Below are 21,799 nucleotides of genomic sequence, written 5' to 3'. Positions count from 1 at the left end.
AATTTTCCCATTCTCAATGACATTCGTCTTAAAATCATGTCTTTCATAGTTTTGATTGTTCTTTCTAGAGTGTCTATCATGACAACAATGAAAACTTTTTGAACACAATCCCTCCCTAAGAGACTGCCACTCCTGATTAGAAAATGAACAATAACGAAGAGACCAAAACAGAGTTTACGATCAATTTCTTGAAAACAAGACGGACAAACAAACCAAATATACAATTGGTAATTTCCTTTTCAATTTTTAATGGTAATTTTAAAATCGCTTTTGATATCACATCTAGTGCTACTTTAGAGTAGATTTTGCTTATGGTCATCAATTATACAAAATATAGTCAAAAGTTTGAAACAAATATTCTCAACAAAATTTGTTAGTCTAGACCCACGGTCATCGACATCAACATCAACATCAACATCAATATGTCAATACGCACCAGCCCATTTGAATTTGTCATCGTTTCAGAACTTGAGCAAGAAGCACCTCTCATACAACCTAAACTACAGGCATCATTAAAACAAAGACAACCACCTCCTGACCCAAAAAACATAGACGCCACAATGATATATCAGTTTCACTTTTTTGCCATCTTAAATGTCAGCTGTGAGAAAATTCCCATATAGAGTAACCTGTGAAGAAACGAAAAACTCTGATGTCATTCGTTCAAAATTCATTTCTTGTCTCATACATTCTTCAAAATCACTGACAGAAAAGAAAAGGAACAATCATATAACGCACCTTCTCTCCCAGTTTGAATGGTGGCAGACCCTTGTAAGGGCATGTACTGCATCGAAACGCATCGCCAAGTCCACACTGTGTGTACAATTGAACTTTCAGAGAAAAGGGAAGGCTACCAAAAAAAAAACTGGAGAGAGAGTCCACACAAAAGAACTGCAGGAGCCAGATTTGCATGATAATTTTGACATTTTTAGCGAGTCTTGATTGTACACAATATGAAAATCATAATTCAGAAGACCTTTATAAAAGAATTGTGTTGCTCCTTTGCGCAGGCATCACCTAAGTGAGACTATGCATGTTGCTTTACCAGGGAAGACTACTGTTCTTCCATTGTCATCGCTCCATTGTGGTACTTAAATCTCGGGCAATGCAACCTCATATAACAAAAAAATATATAACACACTAATCCTAATTCGACTCCAGAGATGCTACCAATAAATAAATAAATAATCAATCAATATGCATATAGTAGAACATACACTGCCGCATGCTGATTGAGGATTGTCCAGCTGGTCCATAGTCAGTTCCAGCTTCTGCACTTTCTCCTCTGCCTCGGCCCTTCCACAAGTGCAATTTTTGCAAGCTTTCCTTGTGCTTCCAACTTCACAATCACCAACTGTGAAGGAAACAGTCAAAAAAATCATGCAGAATAAGTTTCACATATATGTCCAAAAAGTGAGAGATTCACAAATAGTAGTAAAACCAAAACCTGACATACCCAGTGGCATTTGTGGTTTCTTCAGATCCTCCTCGGTCAACAGGCTATCCTCGTCAATCAGATCCATTTCATTGTCAATGACTAATTTGGGTAAAATTTTTGTGGCCTTTTTGATAGAGAAGGATGAACCAATCTTCCAAGAAGCCTTATTGGCTTTCATCTGTAGAGAAAAAGGGAAACAAATTCAAGTTTGTGATATCATTTTCTCTGAAGAAATGAAACATCATCATTATTCCAAAAGATAGCAGAGAGGAACAAACATTATATGATGGGTTTTACCAGTAGTCACAGACTATAAATTCCATTTGCAAAGAGAACAAAGTTAAAATCAGACATACATTCTCATTGGTAAAACCACTTCACAATAGAAAAAACAATATGGACATGTGTTCCAAACCATGTATAACGTGAAGAATAAATTTATCCATAATTCTGGTTCTTGCTTTTTTAACTCTCACCAGACAAGCAATCTGTGGCGGACCTAGAAATTTACTTTGAGGTGGGGACATATGATTGTTCTGTCATAGGCGTACTATCTCACTAGCTTATGTAAGAAAACATTAAATTTTGCTATTTTTGAGATCAATAGTTAATTTGGGTCATGAGCAACATTTTAAATAATTTAAAACTAAAATGGAACTATACTTTTAATATATTGGAAGTCCAAAGACAATAATCATGCTAACTGTTGAAACACTTATATGCATATATGTATTTATGCTGGGGTCTTATTGTAATTAGATATAGGATTTGTGGCCATTATGTAATTAGGCCTTTCTTGTATTGTATATAACTCCCTTTATGTTTTAGGGTTAAAGATATATGAGAAATATGGGCTGAACAAATGCTGGCTCTCTCGCTGTCTCTCTCTCTGTATCTCTATTCTCATTATATACAAATCTCCATTTCTACATGGTATCAAAGCGGATCGAAATTGTGAGTGTGGGAAATTGCAATTGTATTGTTCTTGTATAGATTTGTAGATCTGTTCAAAGCTCGTGGCAGTGGTGAAGTTGTTGCCGTTTTGGTTGTCGACGAGCTCGCCGCCTTCTCTTGTCGTCGCTGCTCGTTGCTTGGTCTCAGATCTGAAACCCAATTTGGTTACTCGCGTTGTTGTCTTTTCGGTTGTCAACGAATTCACCGCCTTCTCTTGTCATCGTTGTTTGCTGCTTGGTCACCAGCGACTGTCGTCGTCGTTGCTGCTCGTTGCTTGGTCACCGACGGGTGTCGCGAGGTGCATCTCTGCTTGTTGATTCCATCGCCGCCGCCACTGTCGCTGCCGCTGCGTGCTTGCCGGAGAGCGACTTTGCAAAGAAGAACGGTGTTTGGCTACAGGGTTCTCGCTATCCTAATCCAGGTTAATATAAACCGGATTTGTTCCGACCCGATTTAAGGTCCGGCCCGTTTGACCCGATTCAAGGTCCGGTCGGTTTGACCCGATTCAAAATCCGGCCCGTTCAACCCGATTCAAGGTTCGGCCCATTCGACCCAATTCAAGGTTCGGCCCGTTCGACCTGATTCAAGGTCCGACCCGATTTACTTACCGGGTCTGTTCTGCTCCGAGTCTTCTTTTGTTCCCGGTTCAACTCTGGTCGGGCCTTCTCAGGTGCAATAGCTTCTTTGGTTCGTCGGTACAGATTTGGCATCTTAACTTGGCGCAGATAAGTTTTCTTTTTCTTTTCATGTTCATATCTCCATGCCGGACGATTCAAATGTTGCTTCTAGGTCTACTGGAGTTAAATCTTCTGCAACATATGTTGATCCTGTCGGGTTGCAAATTACATCTATGAAATTAAGTAATTCCAATTACTTACTATGGGCTCAAGTAGTAAAGATTTCTTTAGGTGACCGACGAAAGCTGAAGTTTATTACAACATATCCTCCATCAAAACATCAGCAACATATGAGGAGTGGGAAACTGATAACTATATGGTTATGTCCGGGTTGTTCAATATGGAACCTTCCATTGCATCCACTTTTATGTTTGTCAACACTGCCAAGGCAATCTGGGATGCAGTTAAAGAAACTTACTCTATGGACACAAATGTTTCTCGCATATATTCATTGTATGAAAAGATATTTCATTCTCGTCAATCTGACTTCTCTGGTCAAGGCCTTGGTGAGTATTACAGTAATTTCAAAAGCCTGTTAGATGAGTTAAATCAGAACCACCCCTTGACTACTGATCCTGATGTTCTCAAGCGACAACATGAGGAATTTTCTGTTTCTATTTTTCTTGCTGGTTTGCACCCGAACCTTCATAATATTCGGGACCAGATCCTTGCTGGTGATGGAGGACTCCCGTCTTTGGGTAACATTCATTCCTGTTTACTTCGGGTTTCAGAACAATCACATGTGACGCCCACTGGAGTGAAAGAAAATTCAGCTATGATGATTCCTTCTATTTTTCCACAGTCCTCTAGAGGTTGTGATACTCCTAGTGGCAATAGAGGGTATGGTGGAAATTCAGGTGATACTCCTAGTGGCAACAGAGGGTATGGTGGAAATTCAGGTAGTTCTCGTGGCGGTAGTGGCCGTGATAGAGGTCGCAGTCGCCGTGGTCGTGGTCGTGGTCGTGGACGTAGTGACACTCGTATGTGCAGCCACAGTAAGGGTACTAACCATTCTGTTGAGAACCGTTGGACTCTTCATGGAAACCAGTATGGGCAAATCAAGCAGTGTCTTCCTCTGACCTTGTAGGGTCTCATCCCTCTCTTGGTCAGACTTCTGTATTACTATCACCTGCATCTACTAGTGTCACTGTGACACTATCACTATCACGAGCTAAGTTCAGTGCATTGGTCAACCGGACGCATCCCAACTCTACTGATGTAGTTAATTTTGCGCAATCAGGTAATATTGCATGCTTGTCCGATTTACAGACTTCAGCATCCCCTTGGGTTATTGACTCTGGGGCTTCTACCCATCTCACGGGTGATGCCTCTCTATTTTCTAATTTTCAGAAGTCTAGTTCCTCATCTTTTGTTACTCTGGCTGATGGTAGAACATGTTCCATTATTGGCCAGGGAACAATTAAATTAACCCCATCCATTTCTTTATCCTCTGTGCAATTAGTTCCAAATTTTCCCTTTAATTTATTATCTATAAGTAAATTGACTCAAGCACTGAACTGTTTTGTCACATTTTATCCTTCGTCTTGTGTCTTTCAGGACCTCAACACGAAACAGACAATTGGTGGGGGCAGTAACAGAAATGGCCTATACTATTTGGATTGCAAACCTTCCACTGTTGCTTTACATTCCCAGATGCCTATGTACCAGTGGCATTATCGATTAGGTCATCCCTCGTTGCGGTATTTGAAGTCTGCTTTGCCTTTCCTTGAGTCGGAGTCTATTTTAAATTGTGAATCTTGTCAGTTGGGTAAGCACCATAGAGTGCCTTTCCCTCCTCGTATTGTTAATCGTCAGTCTTCTTTATTTGAATTAGTGCATACGAACATTTGGGGTCCCGCTCATCACACTAGTCACTCAGGTTTTTCTTATTTTATTACCTTTGTTGATGATTATTCAAGGATAACTTGGTTGTTTTTAATGAAAGACCGTTCTGAATTGTTTTCCATATTTCAAATATTTTTAAAAGAAATTGAGGTCCAATTTGGGTGTAATACGCACTTTACAATCTGATAATGCTATGGAATATGTCAAAGGTGCTATTTCTAGTTTTTGCGACTCTCGTGGTATTTTGCACCAAACTTCTTGTTCTTATACTCCACAACAAAATGGCATAGCTAAACGGAAAAATAGGCATTTAATTGAAATATCTCGGACATTGATGATACATATGCATCTTCCAAAAGCATTTTGGGGGCGATGCTGTTTTAACTGCTTGTTATTTAATTAATCGTATGCCATCTTCCGTTCTTAATTGGAAATGTCCTTATTCCTTTGTTTTTCCTACTCGACCATTATTTGCATTGCCGCCTCTGTGTTTTGGTGTGTGCGCTTTGCTCACATATTACGTCCTGGAGCTGATAAATTGTCTCCTCGCGCCATTAAGTGTGTCTTTATTGGATACTCTCGGACTCAAAAAGGTTATAAATGTTGGGATCCTAGCACTCGTAAGGCTTTTGTGTGCATGGACGTTACCTTTTTTTGAGGATACTCCTTATCTTTCTTCACATAGTTCGTCTTTAGATACCGAGCTACTACTTCCGTTGCCTGTTGTGTCACATTCATTACCCTATGACCCACCACAATCACCTCATGTGCCACTGCCACTTCAAGTGTATAGCCGTCGATCACGAGTAGCCTGCCCCCCCCCCCCCCCCCCTAAAATTGTCTACTTCCATTGAGGCTCCTCTTGCTACTGATGATCTTCCTATTGCATTACCTAAGGGTGTTCACTCGTGTGTCACTGCACGCCTCATATCTAACTTTGTTTCCTATAAAAAGGTATCGCCCTCATTTTCTTGTTTTTTATCCACGTTATCAGCTACTGCTGTTCCAAAAACTGTGCAGGAGGCTCTATCTGATACAGCTTAGCGCAAAGCCATAATAGATGAAATGGATGCTCTTCATCATAATAGGACATGGGATCTTGTTTCCTTACCTCCCGGTTCCAAAACGGTTGGTTGTAAGTGGGTCTACACTGTCAAATATCTCCATGATGGATCTGTTGAGCGATTGAAGGCTCGTCTTGTTGCAAAGGGATACACACAAACCTATGGTATTGATTATGATGAGACCTTTTCTCCTGTTGCGAAGATTTCTTCTATCCGAATCCTTATTTCTATTGCCGCCAATCGTGATTGGCCATTGTGTCAATTAGATGTGAAAAATGCTTTCTTACATGGTGACTTACATGAAGAGGTTTACATGGAGCAACCAACTGGATTTGTTGCTCAGGGGGAGTCTCGTTATGCAGCATGTCATCTTAAAAAGGCCCTGTATGGATTGAAACAATCTCCAAGGGCTTGGTTTGGAAAATTCTCCGAGGCGGTACTTTCCTTTAGCCTTAATAGATGCGAGACAGATCATTCGGTATTTCACCAACATACTAAAATTGGCTTTATATTTCTTGTGGTATATGTAGATGACATTGTTATAACAGGTGATAATTTTGACAGCATTGCAAAGTTAAAATTGTTCTTACAGAATAGGTTTCACACAAAGGATCTAGGCAAACTCAAATATTTCTTAGGTATTGAGGTTGCTAGATCCAAGGAAGGTATAAGTCTATCTCAAAGAAAATATGTGTTGGACTTGTTAAAAGAAACAGGTATGTTAGGTACTCGCCCTGCTGATGCTCCTATGGACCCAAATATAAAATTATTACCTGATGAGGGTGATTTATTTGATGATCATGGCAGATATCGACGTCTAGTTGGGAAATTAATTTATCTCACTATCACCCGACCTGACATTTCATATGCAGTTAGTGTTGTAAGTCAGTTCATGAGTGTTCCTAGAGTACCACATTGGAATGTTGTTCTTCGAATTATTCGATATCTCAAACAAGCTCCAGGTTTTGGATTACTATATAAACCTAATGGTCATCTTAATGTGACAGGTTTCACAAATGCTGACTCTCCCTCAGATAGGAAATCTACTACAGGCTATTGTACATTTGTTAGTGGAAATCTTGTTACATGAAAAAGTAAGAAGCAAACAGTTGTAGCACGGTCTAGCGTTGAAGCAGAGTACAGGGCGATGGCCCATACCTCTAGTAAGTTAACGTGGATACAACATTTTCTTGAAGAACTTGGTTAATAGTCAAGACTCCTATTCCACTGTTCTGTGATAAGCAAGCCCAGTCACTTCACTCGAGAGAAAATATTGAGTGGAAATATTTCTACTCCATTCGTGAAATCTGAAGATCAATTAACTGATATGTGTACTAAGGCTCTTGGTCATAATCGGTTAAAAACGATTTGTTCCAAGCTGGGATTATATGATATATATTCTCCAGCTTGAGGGGGAGTGTTGAAACACTTATATGTATATATGTATTTATGCTGGGGTCTTATTGTAATTAGATATAGGATTTGTGGCCATTATGTAATTAGGCCTTTCTTGTATTGTATATAACTCCCTTTATGTTTTAGGGTTAAAGATATATGAGAAAAATGGGTTGAGCAAATGCTGGCTCTCTCACCGTCTCTCTCTCTCTCTCTCTGTATCTCTATTCTCATTATATACAAATCTCCATTTCTACACTAACGATTAAAGAAAAATTATGATGGTCATTATTAATGTAAATAAGTAACAAATAAATTATTTTTAAATTTGATCACTAAGAAAATTTTAATATTGCCAACTCTATACTTTTGTAATCAACTTGAAAAGAAATGTCATGATTAGCCCATAGGGTGTATTTTTTGGAAGAAAAAAATGTTAAGTGTGCTTTTGAAAGATAATTATGTATTTTTCTATTTAAAAAAAAAGTACAATAAAGAGTACAACAGTGCATTGCAAATATCAGTTCCAAGTCACTAAATTGTAATATCTCCAAAAACTGGGAGATATTACAGATCTTAAGAGGAGATAGCTGATTTTTTGGGCTCTTTGAGTGTTTAGATGCCCTATTTGGCCTTGTGTATTTCTTTTGGGATGCGGTCCCCTTCTGATCGCTTTTCAATACAATCTTACTTCTAAAAAAAATAAAAATAATCTCCGAAGACGAAGAGATTTTATAAATTTTCAAGGTTAACTTAATAGCTTTTTTAGAAACTTTTTAATCAAGTAAAATAAAATATAAATAAATAAAAAATTGAGCAGGGGCAACTTATTGCTCTCCATCCCTCTGACTGAGAGGGACAACCCCTGTGGGGGGCAAGTATATATAATATAGGGGAGCTTTACCAAAAATTTGGTGGGGGCATTACTAAAATTTTAGCAAAATCTAAGCATTTAATATAAATAAATAAAATCAGTTGGGGCGAACAGCCCCACTCAACCCTATGTCCCTGCTACTCATTATCTATTCCACAAAGAAAAGGAATGGGGATAAATTGTGTTGGTAATAAAAAGAAACAACCACTCACCCCAAAAGACTGAACTTCAGATGGTACAACTGGTTTCATTTGAACATCCTCAACATCTAAGAACCCAGCCACCTGTAACCTTCGCTGAAGAGAAGAGGTTGCCTGCAAAGAGACCCAAATATGATACCACAAGTTGATATTTCACCAAATTAAAATTTGTGCAACTGTTGCATTTTGCGTAACCGTTGAATTACCGTTTTCCCTGTAGCCAACTGATCTGTAGCTTGAGAAATCAGCTGAAGTAGGATTGTTCCCCCAGGTTTCAACACTCTTGAGATTTCCTCTAGCAACTGAACACTGGGAAATTCAGACGATCTACAGATAGATACGACAATATCCACAGAGGAAGAATCCAGGGGCAGCTGACCTACGATTAGTCAATCAAAACAAAAGACACATAAATAGATAATATGGATTGATGTTCATTCATTAACTGCAAAATTCTAGGGAGATTGATTCTTTTCTTCTCAGTTGTTAGACTGGGCATTTTGATAGTCATGCAAAGACTTCTAACAAACAAACATGTTGATTTCCAATGAATAACCATTATCCAATAAATATAATAGGGACACGATGAAAACTAGAGAATGGAGAAGGAAGTTAGGTAAGGGGTGAAAGAAACATTGCAGGTCACATAAATCATAAGCAGATAAGTTTTTATTTTGTACAAATTGTGGTATGAATGACCACCAAACTGTTGTCAAGAGTTTATTTGTTATTACTTATATGATGTTGGTTGCTTATGTGTAAATTTCTGAAACTTGTTAATATAAATACAATGTGGTGGAAGGATCCCATCTCTCTCTTTTTTTCTCTTCTTCTTCTTCTTCTTCACCTTCTTTAACTTTACTATTATTTTGATGATCTCTTAAAGTCAACATGGTATCCGAGCATGGTTTGTAATGCTCTAGGGTGTGTAGTTGAAACCCTAGGGCAAGTTCGTGTAAACCCTAGTGGGTGTGAAGGGTTTTGAAGAGATTCCAAGATGGGATTTGTTTGCAAGGAAGTAGTGTCAATCACATCCACACGTACCGCAGATACAAATTTTTTTACCTGTTTTTTATCAATTGCAATCTTGAACGGGTTTTTATTTTCATGTTCACTTGGTTCTGCAACTGCGGATTTTCTTCTTCGATTCACGATTCTGGTATGGTCTACTTTGTTGCTTTTTAGGGTTTATGTGGTAACTATGCAGTCTTTTTTTATGCATCTCAAAAGAGGATAATCTCTCTGGTTTTAGTTGTTTGTGTGTTAGAGAGGTGGTTCTCTATATATTTTGCTGTCATTTCTGAGTGTATTTTTTTTATTATTATTATAAGTAAATAATAAAAAAAAGTAAATATGAATTAATTTAGGGAAAAAAAAAAAAAGTAAATATAAATTCATCTGGCCCGTCTGGGATGAATTACGACTAAATAGAACAAATCCTGCAACTTAAAATTCTGACTTAACAACAAAGGAGGAGCTCAGAATTTAGAATTCGCAGCCATTTTATTCACCTTCAATATATATACACACAAAGAAAAGGGCGACTTAATAGATACCTTGATTGAGGTATTTTCATTCAAAGATTCAATCTTTACTCATTAAAACACTCTTCGTGTCCAAATGGGTGGAGGCTTGTGCTACCAAAACGAATGACCACTCCATGGTAGTTGCTTTTATAAAGTCCAACATCTTTACTCATTTTGAAATGCCAAGAGAAATCCATCCCGCAGACACAAAAAGGCCGGAGCCCAAAAGAAAAGGTCCTGTGGACCCAAGGAACCTAAAATGTCAACTATCTCCTTTATCGAATTACAATAAGTCCCCATCACACAACAATAAAGAAAACTAATAACGTTAAATTTCAAAACCCCAATGGGAGATTCCTTCCCATCAAAGGATCTTCTATACCGCTCTTTCCAAATGCACCATCAAATACAAAAGGGAGCCACCCTCCAACCATCATGAGCATGGGATCCCACTGAACATCCTCCCCAAGCATCAATTAATCCTCTCGAAGAACGTGACATAGGCCACTAAACGCCAAATAAGCCAAAAATAAGACTCCAACAATCGTAAGCCATGGGGAAACGTAAAAGGAGGTGATTCACCGACTCTCAATCCTTTTTACACGTACAACACCAATTTACAGTAACCTGACTTCTCATTCGCAGGTTATCAAGCATCAAAATCTTGCCCCAACCTGCAGTCCAAACAAAAAAGGACACTTTGAGAAGAGCCTTCGAGCACCATACCGCCTTCTAAGGGAAATCAATCCTTGAGTATCCGGATATGCAGTAGAATAAAGAACGAACATCGAATCTACCCTAAGGAGAGGGCACCCAGAAGAGGGTATCAAAACCACCACCATCCACCTTTTGTCTATATAAGAGATCCAGTAACCTAGAAACATCGTCTAATTCCCAATCTTGAAAATGTCAACGAAAGCGCACAACCCAAGAAAACCTACCGCTATCAAGCCAATAACCAAGACATGTCTATTGTTGGAGAATGTTATTATAGGAACATTAAATTACTCCACAGAATATTACTCTGAGAATATTGTGGGAGTGATTTTAGTCTATGATAAACTATGATTGGAGTGATTTATGGGATTGATTTTATGAATCCTCCATTAATGTATTTTCCATATGTATCGCTTTGTTCTTTCACCTATAAATAGACATGCTCATTATAAACAATCTTAAGAGATAATATAATAAGGGTGATGTAGCCATTTGGGCTTTTTGTGTCTTTCCTTTTGTTCTTCATGTTTACTTTCTCACTTCAATTTTTATATCTTTCAACATCTATCAACGTCAATCCTCAAGAGCTTAGGAAAGAGAGAGGCCAGAGAACGATTACCACACCACAAGTCCTCCCAAAATTGAATGCCCCTACCATCCTAACTATAAATCTGATGTGTTTTGAAAACTCATCCAGTCCTTCCGAATGAATTTCCAAACACCAACACCTCTGTCAAATCTAGACACACGAGAGCACCACCCACCTCTCTCCTCCCCAAAGCGGCAAGCAATAACCCCCCCTCCACAATCTATGATGCTCACATCTAAATCTCGACAACAACTTGCTAAGTAGGGCCTATTGAAAGGGAGCAAGTGGTGATGGCTAGAGCTATATCGGATCATATTCCTATTCTTCTTGATTGCGGAGGGGTGAGGAGAGGGAGAACCCGTTTCGGTTTGAGAACATGTGGCTTCAAGTGGAGGACTTCAAATCCAGGATTGCCAGTACAAGGTTAGGGGTAGCCCGAGCTTCATACTAATGTCGAAACTTAGGTTGTTGAAAAAAGACATTAAAACTTGGAACAACGAAGTGTTTGGTAATATGGAGTGGCGCAGAAACAAAATTCTTCTTGAAATTTTAGAATTGGACAAGGAGGGAAAAGGAGGCCTTAGTGATGCAGAGGTGAACATGAGGGGGGAATGTAAAGCTAAGTTTGGAGAGATTGCTATTATGGAGGAAATTTCGTGGAGGCGAAAATCCAGAGCGATTTGGTTGAAAGAGGGTGATCGGAATAATAAAATTCTTTCATCGCTTGGCTGATGCGCATAGAAGATGTAACGGCCCGAATTCCAAGAACCCGATGCGTCAACGAGAAACCCAGAACCTGACCCGCTATCGAGTCCGAAATGCGGAAGCAAGAAAAGAGAAGAGTCCCTAGAGAGAAACAACACCTCTAGGACAACAAAGGAACCTTATAAGAGCACAAGACTCATCTCAAAAGCAAAGGCGGAAGTGAAACAACAGAGAAGGTCACTAGAGGCGAACGCCACCTCTAGGGCGAAGGAAGATCCTCTAACGGGGAAACAACACTCAATATGAAACAAATACGGAAGCTTAGGTCAAAAAGGTCAAATAGTACTTTACAGCACCAATGACACCCCAAGAAACATGAACTAGGTCAAACTAGATCATGATCGCCATAAGATGGCTCATACAAGGTCAAAAGTGAAAAATGGAAACATACAAGGATCCAAAGATGCAATGACAACTGACCAAAACAAAGTTGACAACAAGAAGGCATTTAGGTCGTCCAAAATGCCATTCCGGTCATCCGAAATGAAGCCAAAAATTCTGTCGTCCGAAATGCAAAACCGGTCTACCGATTGTGGTCCAAAAAGTGGGTTGGCTACTGGAAACACTATTTAATTGAATCCAAAAGAAACCGGTCGACCGAAATGGAGTCCGGTCGACTGAAATGGCTCGAAAAGTTGCAGCAAACTCTGCTGCAACCCAGAAAATGCAAATGACCTCTAAATTCCTAAGTGTTATGCAAAATGGAAAATGGCATGGCAGTACTGAAATGCACGGATAAATACTCATAACATGCATATTAAACCAAACGACTTGTGAAACATACATTCGACATTAAAAACGGCTCGTTGGCCTCAATTACATATATTGATCCAAAATATACTCCATACATACATTATCACAAAACTAAGCCAAAAGACATGCTAACCACTTTGCATGCGAACAAAACGAGTGTCCATGACACCACATCCATAATAAGCAAAAGTAAGAATCCATCCATAAGGAAGCATCAACACCTAAAAAATGTATAATCAACAGGTGTGAGTAAGTTAAATTACTTCGTAGGAAAATGCATCATGCGGATAACCTAAGGTTTCAATGGCTTTGCAAGCCTAACATAGATCACAACATGTGGAACAGGCCTCCTAGCGTCTAGTTTCAAGGTGAAGCTAAGGAAACATCCTAGAACTAACATTGAAGCATTATAAACCGAAATCCACAATATAAATGCATTTAACCAAATTGGAACATCCAATGTCGAAACCAAAAAGATGAAAGTATACCTAACAAAATTGGAATATCCAATACCAAAATCACCACATGTGAATATATATATAACCAAATTGGAACATTGTGATATCCCCGGATTTCCGAATGCGGGTTGGCCAGGCCCACGCCCGAATACCCGATGATATCAAAACAAATTGATAATAAACGAACACAGAGTACAAAAGAATAAAGAAAAATAAATAAAATGCTGACAAGAAACTAAAATGATAATCAAATAATAAACCTCAGAATATATTTCCATTAGTTAATAAACTCTTCTGATACAATTGATCCTCCAAAATACAACTCGGGAATCCATACTGTGTGGACCCCTAGAAAATCCAAACTAAACAAATGACAGCAATAACTGTCTAAATTAGGAAACTGAATCATAAAGGAACTCCTATGTAGCATCGAAAGAATGAAGTAGACTGATCCTCGCTCAGCACGAATAACCTCTACTTTTGACGAACACCTGAAAAATAATGGTGGGTCAGGCCCACAAACAAGTTCTACTCTACTACAGTCCAAGCAGAGATCCGATACACGTATACATCTTAGTCAATCCAACAATAACTAGTAGTCCGTATATATATATATACACACACACTAAAGGAACCTCACTAGACTATAGGGTTGTCTCAACCTGAATGGTAGGCAACATGCAAAACGCACATATAGTGGGCATGAGTACCTAAACCTACCAGGGTACACAACTACACTATATCTAGCTACACATCCCTGGCGATATACGCGCCCTAACCACTGATCCTGAGACTCAAGCTCATATCATGGTACCATACTTATATATATATAATTTAGTAACCATCCTATCCAGTATAAATTAATCCTCCATAAGTCATTTAACTTATTCAGCTGACCTGACTTGAATATAAGTAGGACTTAACATTTTAGTTAATCCATTCCCTTATATAATAAATTAATCCTCCATAAGTCATTCAACTTATTCAGTTAACCTGACTTGAATATAAGTAGGACTTAACATTTTAGTTTATCCATTCCCTTATATAAAATAGGTAGGACTTAACTGATAAGTTAATCAGTCCCTAAAATGCCACCGTCCCATACCGGTGCATTAAACCACACAATCCAACAGTTGATGTAACAATTAAGGAAATATATCAAACATTCCAGAAATAACTATAATAATATGATATCAAGTTATCACATAATAGGAATGACTTATTATTTATTTAAGCTTCCTATATCATATGTCCTACATATGATGATATTTTATTATATCGTCAAATAAGCATTCTCCATATCCAATTCATCCTACACATTTAATCTCAATTGCTAAAACATATTAAAAGATTAAATTCATTCGTTTATTTAAAACATTCAAATAGCAAGCATCATTATGATTGAGTCTATTTAAATTTATTTAAACCCAAACCTAGTTCCTATTTAATGTTCAGGGATCCTAGGCATGTTTCTACGTTCCATCATTCCACAGATATGAAAAATACATAATGTAAACATATAAAAATTCACACTGGAAATCAAATCAAAATCATGCATTTATCAATTCATAACACAAGAACAGATATGAACCAATTTCATAAAACCTATGTTCTAATCCAATTAAACATGCATAATTATTTAATTTTATTCGTTTAATAAATCCTGGAATTTCCTAGGCATGCATAGAAACACGAATTAAAGGAAAAAAGATAGAAGAAGAACTTGCCTTAAACTTTCGGATCGAAAGTTAAACTTCTTCTTCCTTGATCTTCTCTCTATAGGGTTTTTTTCCTCCTTCCCTCTCTAACTCTCTCTCTCTAAAATATATCACGTGAATATTTCTAACCCCCTTTTACAACCTATAGCTATATATTTATAGGCTAAATAAAATAACCCTAACCCTTTTTCCAATCCAAGTCAACTTAAAAAAAATAAATATTAAAATATTAAAAATAATAAGTAAAATATGTTACGTATATAATTTATGTATATCTTTATTAAATAAATAAATTATACACATCCCATTATTTATTAATGGATTATCCAATAATACTTAAGTTACTATAATATTATAAAGTAACTTAAAACATAACACGTATTAAATCTACGTATATTTTTATTATTTAAATATAAAACATATACATCAGATTAAATATTACTACCCAAGTTACCATAAAAGTAATTAATAAATTACTTTCCCTTTTATATATATTAAAAAGGTAAGTAAAATATGTTATATGTTTATTAAACAAATAAATTATACACATTTGATTATTTATTAATGGATTATCTAATAATACTTAAGTTACCATAATATTATAAAATAACTTAAAACATAACACGTATCAAATCTACGTATATTTTTATTATTTAAATATAAAACATATACATCAGATTAAATATTATTACCCAAGTTACCATAAAATTAATTAATAAATTATTTTCCTTTTTATTTATGTATATAATATATATCTATATATATATACATACACAACTGTCCATGGGTAACAATCCATACATATCCAACCTCCTATCCAAGTAGTCCATGAGACCCAATTGGTTGGCCCATTACTACTAACCATAACCATAAAAGAAAAATAAAAGAAAATAATAAAAGAAAAGAAAACATTTAATTTACAATTAATTAAAACACCATTTAAGCACATAATCTAATTAAACAATTAACACATAGACAAATACAAATAATACATAGACACATAATCAAATAATCAAGTAATACCTAATTCAATCAAACACATAAGCAACTAGTCAAATAATCAATTAAATAATTAACAATACAATTAAAACAAATAAATAAATACCGAGACTATCTTTTTAAAATTAGGGGTATTACAAACATCCAATACTAAAACCAAAAGCTACAATTACACAAGAATTGGCAACTTGGAAAAGAAAAGCAAAATCATATAATATGAATATCTTGGACATCACATCCGGTTATGAACATCACAAGCAAAACAAATAGCTGTTTTGGGCTACTAACCCGCAAGGAACTACCTCAGTGTGCACTAAATTGGGGAGAACTCATACCTACCGCACTAAAGCCGAACTCTAGCCATATCAACGTAACCAATGCCCGAAGTATTTCCAAAAATAATCATTTATGCCCACAACATAATTATAAATATACAATGCACATTGTTCAACCTCCTTGTGCACATAAGATGTAAAAAGCACACAATCCATGTCCCCAAGTCCACCAGGCCATTTATGACATAATATCAACAAGTCCACAATATGTATAAGCTTACACTAGCATTGTGATATCAACATAGAGAATTAAATCATACAAATATTATAAGTCTTAAACATTTAATTAGACAACCACACAAATACTAAACAAATCTTTAGTAATAAAAATGGTAAGAAGAATACAATATTGCAACAATGGTATTTCAACAAAATAAACAAATATGGTCTTCTACCAATTAAATGAGAACTATACAAGACAACAACCATATACAAGCTTTAAACAATATGCAAGCCTAAGTCAAAAATGTAATCTCATACATATATATACTTACAACTCACACAACATGCATATAATTTATGGTAAAACCCAAAATACAATGAAAATCAAAGGTTACAAACATACTACATCCCCTACCTCAATTTGAGATGAAAATCTCAAACGACACCAAAACGGAACCCTTCCAAATGCGACGAAACTTCGAGGTTAAGACCGGGACAACAAGGAGAACGAAAAGTCCTCTTGCGGCAACACCCAAATCCAAACCCGAGCTTGTAACCGAAACTCAAAAATGGTCAAAACCGGAATCCAATTGGATGGAAATGAAGGCCTTACCAAGGCCGACATAGTAGCCTCCTATGACTAAGGGTGAATCAAAGGGGAAGGCAAGCAAAATGGAGAAAGAAGGGAGAAGAGAAAAGAAGGGGAAAGTGGCAGCCACAGCCGTGAGAGGGGGAGAGGAAATATCTGATATTTTCTCTCTCCTCGCCCTTTTATAGAAACCGAAAATATCTCCCGAAAGGACCCCACGCGGCCTTGAAAAGTGAAAATCGTCAAAACGCGCTCAAAAGGAAAAAGACCATAAACGAAAAAGCACCGATATGAGAAATGATGAATAACGGAAGAAACGACGTCAAAAAATGAGTCCCGAGTAGAAAGATATGCCCCGAGCAAGAACGGCGACTCCCGAGGTCAAAAACCCTAAAACGGGGGAAAAACGTCCGGAGGGCATTTCTAAAAGTACGCGGCTCGACGAAATGCGAAAATGAATCCTGTACGAAAATCCTAGCCCAAAACAGGACACTTGGCATTAACTTTCGTTAACTGCATAAAAATATCTCAAAAGATATTCGCACAAATGACCCAAAAGAAAAATATCTTCCAAAAGACACTTTCTCAGAAACCCAGAAAAAAAATATCTTCAAAAGATATTTTCAAAAGTGTTAAAACGCTTACATGTATATATGTAGTTATGCTGGGGTCCTTTTGTAATTAAAGATAGGGTTTGTGGCCATTATGTAAATAGGCCTTTCTTGTATTGTATAAATACATTCATATGTTTTTTTAGGGTAAAATATATAATGAAAAGAGGGTTGCGCCTCTCATTGAAGTTCTCTCTTAATCTCTCTCTGTCTCTGCCTTTATCTCTATCATACACACAATTTCACACGGTATCAGAACCATACAAAACAATGGGAAACTAAGATTGTGGTTGTGATTGCATCTTTGTGTTCTTGTACAAATCAAAATCGAGATCAAGGTTTAATTTGTTCTTCACCGAAGCTCTGGTCTGTTGTTCTCAGATCTGAAGCTCGTTTTGTTGGCCGGAATCATCTTGACTGTCAAAATAGAGGTTCCATCATCGCGAACCATCTATGCTCGATAGTTAGGACGCTTCTTGTGTTGGATCGCTGTCATCACTGCCGCTGCAAGGCTCGGTAGTTAGGAAGCTTCGTGTGTTGGATCACCGTCGCCGCAGCCGCTGCAAGGGCTAGGGTGTGTACTAGCCTCGATCCTTCATCGCGAACCTTGGTTGCTGGAGTTAATCACCGGTAGCAGATTTCTGGTTCTCGTCGACGGTGATCGTGGAGAAGAAGAGACGTGTTTGGTTGCAGGTGTAAAGCTATCCCAAACCAGGATATGCTATCCTGATCCGATTTAGCTCTAACCCGTTTTGGCGATTTTGGATCCGGCAAGATTTAGATCCGGCCCATTTTGCATCCGGATCTTCTTTTTCTTCTATTCCCGATTCAGCACTCTTCTATTCTTCTCGTTTTTTTTTTTTTTTTTTTTTGTATTAAATTCATGTCAGAAGAGTCAATTGTTGGCTCTAGGCCTATTGGAATTAAATCTTCTGCAACACATGTTGATAATGTTGGGCTGCGCAACTCCAATTACTTACTATGGGCCCAAGCAATGAAGATCGCTTTAAGTGCCAGACGAAAGCTGAAGTTTGTTACAGAAGATCCTCCATCTAAAACATCAGTAACATATGATGATTGGGAAACTGATAACTACATGGTTATGTCCTGGTTGTGAAATAGTATGGAAACCTCCATTGCATCCACCTTTATGTTTGTCAACACTGCAAAGGGAATATGGGATGCCGTTAAAGAAACCTACTCCATGGACACGAATGTTGCTCACATATATTCATTATATGAGAAGATATTCCATTCTCGTCAGTCTGATCCCTCTGGTCAAGGCATCGGTGAGTATTATAGTACCTTCAAAAGCTTGTTAGATGAGTTGAATCAGTACCATCCCTTGACTACTGATCCTGAGGTTCTCAAGCGCCAACGTGAGGAATTTTCTGTGTCCATTTCTCTTACTGGTCTGCACCCCAGCCTTCAAAATATTCGGGATCAAATCCTTGCTGATGATGGAGGACTCCCATCGTTGGGTAACATTTATGCCCACTTACTTCGGGTTTCAGAACAATCACATGTGATGCCCACTGTGAAAGAAAATTCAGCTATGATGATTCCTTCTATCTTTCTACAATCCTCTAAAGGTCGTGATACTCCTAGTGGTAATGGCCGTGATAGAGGTCGCAGTAGCCGTGGTCGCGGTCGTGGTCGTAGACGTACTGATACTCGCTTCTGCAGCCACTGCCAGGGTACTAACCATTCTGTTGAGCACTATAGGGCTCTTCATGGGAAACCAGCATGGGCAAATCAAGCTATGTCTTCCTCTGACCTTGCTGGGTCTCAGCCCTCTCTTGGTCAGACTTCTGTATTACCATCACCTGCATCTACTAGTGACAACGTGACACTATCACTATCACGAGCTAAGTTCAATGCCTTGGTCAACCAGACACATCCCAAGTCTAATGATGTGGTAAATTTTGCGCAATCAGGTAATATTGCATGCTTGTCCGATTTACAGACTTCAACATCCCCTTGGGTTATTGACTCCGGGGCTTCTACCCATCTCACAGGTGATGCCTCTCTATTTTCTAATTTTCAAAAGTCTAGTTCCTCATCTTTTGTTACTTTGGCTGATGGTAGAACATGTTCCATTATTGGCCAGGGAACAGTTAAACTAACCTCATCCATCTCTTTATCCTCTGTGCAATTAGTACCAAATTTTCCCTTTAATTTATTATCCGTAAGTCAATTGCTTCAAGCACTCAATTGTTTTGTCACATTTTACCCTTCGTTTTGTGTCTTTCAGGACCTCACCACGAAGAAGACGATTAGTGGGGGCACTAACAGAAATGGCCCATACCATTTGGATTGCAAACCTTCCACTATTGCTTTACATTCCCAGATGTCTGTATACCAGTGGCATTATCGGTTAGGTCATCCCTCGTTGAAGTATTTAAAGTCTGCTTTACCTTTCCTTGAGTCGGTATCTACTTTAAATTGTGAGTCTTGTCAGTTGGGTAAGCACCATAGAGTGCCTTTCCCTCCTCGTATTATTAATTGTCGATCTTCTTTATTTGAATTAGTGTATACGGACATTTAGGGTCCTGCTCGTCACACTAGTCACACGGGTTTTTCTTATTTTGTTACCTTTGTTGATGATTTTTCAAGGATGACTTGGTTGTTTTTAATGAAAGACCGTTCTGAACTGTTTTCCATATTTCAAATATTTTTAAAATAAATTGAGGTCCAATTTGGTTGTATTATACGCACTTTACAATCTGATAATATTATGGAATATGTCAAAGGTGCTATTTCTAGTTTTTGCGACTCTCGTGGCATTTTGCACCAAACTTCTTGTTCTTATACTCCTCAACAAAATGGCGTAGCCGAACGGAAAAATAGGCATTAATTGAAATAGCTCGGACATTGATGATACAAATGCACCATCCAAAAGCATTTTGGGGCGATACTGTTTTAACTGCTTGTTATTTAATTAATCGTATGCCATCTTCCGTTCTTAATTGAAAATGTCCTTATTCCTTTGCATTTCCAACTCTGCCGTTATTTGCATTGCCGCCTCGTGTTTTTGGGTGTGTGTTGTTTTGCTCACATATTACGTCCTGGGGCTAATAAATTGCCTCCCCATGCCATTAAGTGTGCCTTTATTGGGTACTCTCAGACTCAAAAAGGTTATAAATGTTGGGATTCTAGCACTCGTCGTGCTTTTATGTGCATAGACGTTACCTTTTTTGAGGATACTCCTTATTTTTCTTCACATGATTCGTCTTTAGATACCGAGCTGCCGCTTCTATTGCTTATTGTGTCACATTCATTACCGTCTAACCCACCACAACTACCTCAAGTGCCACCGCCACTTCAAGTGTATCGTCGTCGATCACAAGTGATCTAGGCAAACTCAAATATTTAAAATTGTTATAACAGGTGATAATTCTAACGGCATTGCAAAGTTAAAATTGTTCTTGCAGAATCGGTTTCACACGAAGGATCTAGGCAAACTCAAATATTTCTTGGGTAGTGAGGTTGCTAGATCCAAGGAAGGTACAAGTCTATCTCAAAGGAAATATGCGTTGGATGTAATACCCCTAATTTTAAAAGGATAGTCTCGGTATTTATTTATTTGTTTTAATTGTATTGTTAATTATTTAATTGATTATTTGACTAATAATTGAATTAGGTATATCTTGATTATTTGATTATGTGTCTATGTATTATTTGTATTTGTCTATGTGTTAATTGTTTAATTAGATTATGTACTTAAATTGTGTTTTGATTAATTGTAAATTAAATGTTTTCTTTTCTTTTATGGTTATAGTTAGTAGTAATGGGTCAACCAATTGGGTCTCGTGGACTACTTGGATAGGAGGTTGGATGTGTGTGAATTATTACCCATGGATAGTTGTGTATATATATATATAGATATATATTATACATATATATATAAAAAGGAAAGTAATTTATTAATTACTTTTATGGTAACTTGGGTACTAATATTTAATCTGATGTATATGTTTTATATTTAAATAATAAAAATATACATAAATTTGATACGTGTTATGTTTTAAGTTACTTTATAATATTATGGTAACTTAAGTATTATTGGATAATCTATTAATAAATAATGGAATGTGTATAATTTATTTATTTAATAAAGATATACATAA

The 21,799-nt window shown here is 37.3% G+C and overlaps 1 protein-coding gene across 4 annotated transcripts in view; it reads right to left on the bottom strand.

Annotated features, from left to right (window-relative positions):
• Positions 1-217: 217 nt before the first annotated feature.
• Positions 218-21,799, bottom strand: part of LOC132303225 (anamorsin homolog) — a 42,855-nt gene continuing 21,273 nt past the window's right edge. For all 4 annotated transcript variants that reach the window (XM_059800397.1, XM_059800396.1, XM_059800398.1 and 1 more), the window contains 6 exons: positions 8,654-8,826; positions 8,460-8,561; positions 1,457-1,616; positions 1,218-1,354; positions 739-813; positions 218-629 (listed from right to left, as the gene is read on the bottom strand). In XM_059800397.1, the coding sequence (XP_059656380.1) occupies positions 591-629; positions 739-813; positions 1,218-1,354; positions 1,457-1,616; positions 8,460-8,561; positions 8,654-8,826 (686 nt within the window). In that variant the 3' untranslated portion in view covers positions 218-590. The remainder of the gene's footprint in view (positions 630-738; positions 814-1,217; positions 1,355-1,456; positions 1,617-8,459; positions 8,562-8,653; positions 8,827-21,799) is intronic.

This window comes from Cornus florida, unplaced genomic scaffold, assembly GCF_030987335.1.
Source record: "Cornus florida cultivar Cherokee Brave unplaced genomic scaffold, ASM3098733v1 CherokeeBrave_3.0.0_Hap2_Chr04, whole genome shotgun sequence".
NCBI lineage: Eukaryota > Viridiplantae > Streptophyta > Magnoliopsida > Cornales > Cornaceae > Cornus > Cornus florida.
This window is presented reverse-complemented; position numbering and strand designations above follow the sequence as displayed.